Below are 7,337 nucleotides of genomic sequence, written 5' to 3'. Positions count from 1 at the left end.
TGCCTAATCTGTGGTTTGGGTAGCAGCTGGAGTTGTACCTGGACATCAGCTGTGTCCAGCACCAGCTAAAACGCTCTGAAGGTAGCTGCTGGAAGTCACGCAGAGCAGGGACCTGGAGATCAGGGAGGGGCTTTCAAGTTTAAGCAACCAGACCTTGCAACACAATTGCATGATCAAACTGACGCAGCCTAAAACAGGAACAAAAAGGCCCATCAACCAAAAAAAGCAACCAAAAACCTGTGTTTGCCTTGCCTGCTGGAGGACCTCAAAGCTGGCAAAGGAGCAAGAGAGAAACCACTGCCCAGAGGGGTGCGTGCCGAGGGAGCACCGTGGCCTGTCCTGCGCCGGGCTCCTCTCTATACACGGGTAGCTCAAGAACCAGTCAATATTAACGGTGACCCCTTGGAAGCACTGCACAACTATTAAAAAGACCATTCTCAAATAACCTCACTTGTAGCCGTTCCCTGGCAGCCGCCCTGCTGCTCAGCAGCTGGTGTGCACCTCGAACTCACACGGTGGCTTCAGCTGCTCCCCACTTCAGTGGAAAATAATTCACCAAAGGTCAAGCAATCCTTCTAACACAGCGAGACAGCACTGAAGAATAACTGGTGCTGCTTTAAACAAAATATAGATCCTGGATACTTTGCTGGTGCCACAGAGTCAATAATTCTCTCTTCTGCCAGCAAAACCCACAGGGATTAATAAACTTCTCTGAACTGAATTCCTGAGTCAGAGGCAGCCCTACAAGATATTTTAGTGAAATATGCAACAGGGAGCTTTCATTTCTCATCACCTATATGGTTTCTATATAGATTTTTATACTGTACCAGATTATTTATAACATTAGCCAAGGATCAGCCTCCTAACCTTACTCCTCTTTTGAGGCCAGAAGGAAAAAGAAGTCCCATCCCCAGGGGTCAAACAGGAAGGAATAAATAGCAACAGGATCTCAGCAGCGTTCACCACGGAGCAACCACCTCACCAGGGGTGGAAGCAGACGCATCTGCTTGCTGGAGGAACCTGAGCAAACCGAGCGGTGACGGCACCGCAGCGCTGCAGGCAGCAGCAGTGCTTCCAGGCACCGGGCCCGCTGCCGCCCCGCTGCCACCCCGCCGCGGGAGCGCCGTGCCGTCCCCTCCCCGTGCCCCACGGACACCCCACTGCCTGGCCGGGGCCCCCGCTGAGATGTTGGTACCACAAACGCTTCGTTACTTCTGGTGCTGCTCCACAACCACATGAGTATTAGCACATCTTTCAGCCCTTAAACTCATGGCAATTACCAGGCAGAATTAGAAGCTGATTGTTCTGCACTGTTCCAAACAGGCCGGCAGCAATTCAGCAAGAGGAACGCGAGACCACGGGCGAGCAGCAGCCCGCTCCGGTGCTGGGACGGCAGAAGGTCCTCAGGTACGGCACTCAGCTGAACGGGCCCAGGAGGACAGAGGTAAATCCCTCGAACAAGTTAGGTGCAGCTTTAGCGCTTCCGTGGGGCAGCCAAAATATATTCCTCCTTCAAACGTTCCTTGCTAACACATACCGAATCTGAATCCTGTCAGTCAGCAAAACACTTCACTAATATCGGGGGAAATTTAACACAGTAATTTTTTTTTTTATTTTTATTTTTTTTTAAATGAGGCAAATTCATCAAGTGCCTGCATAACAGGCACATGGGTGGGAAAAAAGTTCCCCACTGCCCTGGTTGCCCACATTCGTCTCGCTATGAGCTCACCCCAGGCAGGATGGACACAGGAGACAACCTGAATCAAAACTGCCACCTCTTGCACATCGTGAGACGGGCAGCAGGGCACTACCACAGACACGTACTCACTCTGCTTTGGAAAAATCCAGACATCAAAACATCTACGTTCTGTTTTGAGCTTAGTTTCACATTTCTGAAATTGCTGCGCAGTTTCCGATTTCATCCAGTTTGTCTTGGCGTCAAGGGACGTAGCCAAGGTCCCTCGTTGTCCCACTGAACTTTTTCCAGAATGTTAACTTCCTTCCGTAATGTTATTTATGGCTCGTAGTGTTTCTGAGAAAAGTATCTGTACTTTCATCTGAATAGAGGAAAACGGAAGGACAATGAAAGTAAAGGAAATATCCCACAGCATGACAGCAGAAAATTGGAAGTTGGGAAATAAAAGAAAGAGGCCTGTTCTTGTTAACTGTGAAATTATATCCTTCAAAAAACATACTCAGGTTAAAAAAAAAAAAAAAGTTCTTTCCAGATTTTTTTTTTCTTTTAAACTAGAATCATACCAGGGAGAATATTAGGAAAGGCCAGAATTTTCTTAATAACGTGGGAAATCCACCACGCACAAAAAAACTCTTTATCCTGTTACTAGCTTTTACTAGAGAAAAAAAAGCACCCGAACCAGCATAGCAGTGACATCTCCTGGAAGCCAACAGACAATTGCAGAAAAAAAAAAAAAAAAAACAAACACAGCTTATTAGCTCTACCTGGCTCATTAAGAATCAGTTTGTCTGATTCACTCAAACACTGAGAATGTAAGGAACACCACCATTGGTTAACTTCCCCGTTATGGGAGAAAAAAAAAAACCTGCACACACACACCCCAGGCTTCCCAACCAGCTCTGTGCAACATGCGTGTGAGGCTGTTCTCTAGGCAGTGGCTGAAACAAGAAAGCCTGTATCATAAGAGCAACAAAGCAAAATTTATTGCTCTAAACCTCTGAAGTAACTTTTCTCCGCTCGGATTATTGACAAATCAGCAGCCAGATACATTAATTTTTTCTTGCTGTATTCCCTGCTTCTTGGAACTGATGAAGGTGCTTTTGTACAAGGAAACGATCAGTTCACTTCACCTGATAACTTTTTGTAGAGCTGTGGTGATCAAAACACACGTATTTGGGAATTGTCCACTTGTAAGTCCCACCTTGCTACCCAGGGCAGTACAAGGGGTTTAGTTTTACCACGTACCGCTTTTGCTAGCAGTTATCCAAAACAGTAGCCTTCTCACCTGGAGATCAGAGAGCAAATCTAGTATCTAATTCAAGTTATTTGGAAACCCCTTGTTCATATCTTCTGTAAGAAACTTCTGTTCTCAGCCTTGGAGCCAAATTTGCTCCAAGGAAGCCAAATAAGCAATGATATTCAGGTCTGGGCAATGCACCCACAGTTCCCCAGTATCAAGTTACTTCTGAACCGGTAAGTCCATGTAAAAATACCGTAACGGCATTCAGTCACTCGGGTCACTGAAAAGTAAAACACGTAAGTGTACAAGCAATGTTTTCCCCTCTATTATGGGATATTTACAACCAACTTCTCTTCATATGGTACTCAAAAATGATTCTGAAAATAGGCCACAGTTGAAAAGCTGAAAAGGAGGATTTGTGACGTTAACATTTGGGAAAACTACTTTTTTTTTTTTTTTTTTAAAAGGAAGCAAAGCCAAATGGCCAGAGGAAAATAATTTTATTAAATTTTATTATATCCACATTTAAAAGAGTAGGGACAAACTTGCATGCCTAATTAGGTTGTTTGGGGTGTGTTTTTTTTTCTTTTTTTAAGAACAAATAAGCATCTTCGTTCGTTACAAATGCTTTCAAAGTCACTCTATGAACTTTCTCACTGTCAGGAATCGAGCCGTGTATGTGCCAGTTTAATGAACTAAATAAACAATTGTGTCACCGATGTCCTTTGTGAGGCCATTCTCAGTAATGTGAACACGTTTCTCATCCAGGTCAATATGGAAGATGGCTTGCTCTAGAATAGGCGTTTTCTCCACTTCTTCTTTGCCAAGGACTGGGACACGGCGGGGTCCAAGTACGGGATCATCAAACCTCATCAGTTTCACTTTAGAGAGATCTGCAATAAAAAGACTCGCTAATTAGGTTACAGGATCTACGCACAAGCTATAGTATCAAATAAGTTAACCAAAACAACACTGAATACTTGGTACTCCTAAGATATCTTCCCCAAGGAAATATATTCTCTCAGGGATACTACTCACATTAAGTTTTAAATCCACTACAAAGATGTCATTCAGTGGCTACAGAGCACATTACTAGCAGAAACGGTATTTGTCTGTTTTATCCCCAAGTCCCAACACCACATTCTGAGCATTGCATTTCCCTTATTTGTTTCTGTGACAGCTACAAGTAACTGTAGAGCTACTGTCTTCATTTTCTGAGGAAAGAATTCAGGGATTGTGAGAAAGAGGAAGGTGAGGATTTTTGTAAATACAATTCCATTTTAAAATTCACACCAATAAAAGATTGCTAAGCAGACCAGAAAAATCACTGTGAAGCCTCAGATCTTTTAGTCAAGCCTTGCTCCAAGTACAACCTCCTATCCCTTGTGCACCAACAGAACAGTGACACCTTCTGGAAAAGATGAAAAGCTATAAAGAGTCACTTTTTTTCCATCTTTTCAAAATACTCAGCAGTAGGGTAGTGGACATGCATACACTTCTACTACGCACACAGCACATTTCCCCAAGTGCATATTGCTACACATCATCGTATATTCCTCCCTCTGTGCACACCATCAATGGGCAGCCGTCTTTGCTAGACAGCTAAACATTAATATAAACACAAGCTGTTAAAAAATAAGGAAAGAAAAGACGTCTCTGCTGTCACAAGCTTTTGGATCAAGTCCATCTTTCCTTTAATGTCCAGCTCTACAGTGATTCAGATTTGTTTGAATCTTAATTTCTGCATTCTTCAACACAAACACAGCTGCTGTTCCTTTAAGAAAGCTATTTTCTTCCATTACACTGGCCAGAAACTTCATGTTTGTTTCAAAGATGTTTGACGGGAAATTTTACCACGTTATTCTGTGTTTTCCTAAAATATCTTTCCAAGGAGTTGGAGAGGCAAGGAATACTAAAATTGTAAACAAGCAGGCTGAAAAACAAACTGTTTATTTCTAAAAGCAACAAAAACGGGTGAGGGGAACATCCTGAAATATTATTACGCATAAAGAAGACCTTTAGACTGTTAAGATACCACAAACATTTAAACTGACCATAGCAGCACTCTCAAGAGGCAGCTTTTATTCCAACTGCAACAATCCAAAAAACAAGAAAGGAGGCTAAGATTTTCTCAGTGCCACACAATGAGACAGTGATGAGATGCTGTTTTCATCATCATCTTGTCATGTCAGTGCCTATCGCCTGAAGAACCTACGTGGCAGTGTAAGACTCGTGTGAGGTTGTTGGACAGAAAACTATTTAGAAAGCAAAGAAGCAAGAGGACACAAAGTACTTATGGCAATCACAGGATTTTCATCAGAAAAGAAGAAAATCCATCCCTATGGAAGTTATTGTGGTGGAATTCAGATCCCTAAACCACAGAACACCAGCCACTCCACAGAACTCTACAAGCACTAAACAGAAACGCTAGCAGCAAAAGCAGCACACTCAGGTTCTGCCTGGAGACCTTTATCTGAGCCATCGCTGCACCTCTACCAGGACAACTACCTCAGGTAAGCGAGCAGGGGTGATGCTGTCAGACACAATAGCAAATTGTCTCCCCAGCTGCTCTTGCTTGGGTCTCCACTACTGGAAACCAGCTAACATCAGGGAATGGACTACGTAGTGCTACGACAGTTTAAATGCTGCTTAAGGTTGGGCTTCACAGGTGATAAAATGCATGTCTTGATGCTCTCGCAATGTAGTTCACTGTTGCCCATGGACTGAGTGCTTTTAAAGAAATTCTTCTGATGCTTACTGACTCTTACTACTACACATCTTACCTTTGATTCCTCTGTCCATCTTCATTAAGCGCCTGATCACCGTCTCTCTATTATCTCCTTGCCTGATTTCAATTTTTGTAGAGAAGTGGCCATTTGATGGTTGAGGGTTCACCAAAAATACAGACACACCAGGCTATAAGAGAGTTGGTAATAACAGTAAAGGCAAAATCTGTGTTTGTGATCAACGCCTCGGGGGAAACATGCAAATAAAACAAATAAACATAATCTATCAACAAATATTGTGGATGGATAACCTTCATTTAGAAACACTGACTGCCACTGGCAGAATGCAAGCACTCACAGGAATCTTTAAAATATAAGCCACAGTATGCATAATTTTTTAGGACATATTTAGGGAAATCAATGAAATTTTTACTGTTGAAAAGTATTACAGCTAGAAATATTCATATATGATACTACTGCCATAGAGTTTCGCTAATCACACACTACTCACTAATTCTTTCAGGACTCCATTACACTGTGCTGTACGAATAATTTCAAAAGGCTTTATTTTTATGCAACTGAATGCGGTTTATTAGCCCATTATAAACTAACAGATAATCATTGAAAATATTAAAAAACACCTTAGGATTCAGCAAGCTAAGTTTCACATGGAAGTTTAAAGCACCTTAAAAAAAAAGTATAACACTGCCAGAATTTCTAAATAACAGTGGTAAAGTGAGATTCATCTAGTTATCTAGAGAGTGGTAATCGAGGCGCTTGGCTCAAAGAAACAAATGTAAGAGTATGCTGATGCTCAAGTCACTCATTTTTAAAAGTCTCCCAGTCAGCACAATTTAAAGATTTGACCTAAAGAGCCTTGAGGCTAAGATACAAATACAGGCACATTTACTATTTCCCCTGCCCCCTTCACACAGCTACAATTACTTCAGGAAGTGTTTCCTGTCTTGAAGAGGTGTTAGGTTAAGGGCAAAAATTCCTCTTTATATATCTGAACAAACTTTTAAATGGCATGCTTGTGGGATTGTTTTAACTTAAGTTTTCAGATTTCCAGTATCTAAATTTCTGATTTTACCTCAGTTCTGAATACAGAAAACGGTTTTCCAGGACAGCATTCTTCTTTTATTTTATCTTCTGCTTCAGAAGCAAACTTCACTTCAATGTGATCCAGCTGTAAGAAAGGGTATGTGTGCGTGTAAATAGGAGTTTAATCATTCTGGAGGGAGCAACAGGAGTTACCAGACCTCCATGCACTCCAGGTCCCCCCCTAACATTCTTGGTGGTCCTCTGTTCAACAAGCTGCAATTTCTCATCATCCTTTTTTAACAATGGGGGTAGGGAATGGGGGAGGATGAGACAGGGGCGAAACACTGACACATTCTCCAAATTTGAGCTCAGCAGGGCTGAGAGGGATGACTTCCCAAATCACATTCTATATAGATAACTCTTTCTAATGTAGGTCAACAAACAGCATGGCTCATTTGCAGTGACAGCACACTCGCATTAAACTTGCATTAAACCTGACAGCCCCATAGTAACCAGTGTCTTTTGTAGCAAACTTGATAGACAGCCAGCCAGTTCCCAGCTTATCCAGAAATATGGAGTTATTATGCCCTGGTACAGAACATGACAACTCCTGTTAAACTTTGTAGGATCT

At 42.3% G+C, this 7,337-nt stretch overlaps 1 protein-coding gene across 3 annotated transcripts in view; it reads right to left on the bottom strand.

The window, feature by feature from the left end:
• Positions 1-3,419: 3,419 nt before the first annotated feature.
• LARS1 (leucyl-tRNA synthetase 1) overlaps positions 3,420-7,337 on the bottom strand; it is a 30,131-nt gene continuing 26,213 nt past the window's right edge. For all 3 annotated transcript variants that reach the window (XM_080554848.1, XM_080554847.1, XM_080554849.1), the window contains 3 exons: positions 6,756-6,851; positions 5,720-5,852; positions 3,420-3,829 (listed from right to left, as the gene is read on the bottom strand). In XM_080554848.1, the coding sequence (XP_080410974.1) occupies positions 3,624-3,829; positions 5,720-5,852; positions 6,756-6,851 (435 nt within the window). In that variant the 3' untranslated portion in view covers positions 3,420-3,623. The remainder of the gene's footprint in view (positions 3,830-5,719; positions 5,853-6,755; positions 6,852-7,337) is intronic.

Source organism: Anser brachyrhynchus, assembly GCF_964034855.1.
Source record: "Anser brachyrhynchus genome assembly, chromosome: 14".
Classification (NCBI taxonomy): Eukaryota; Metazoa; Chordata; class Aves; order Anseriformes; family Anatidae; genus Anser; species Anser brachyrhynchus.
This window is presented reverse-complemented; position numbering and strand designations above follow the sequence as displayed.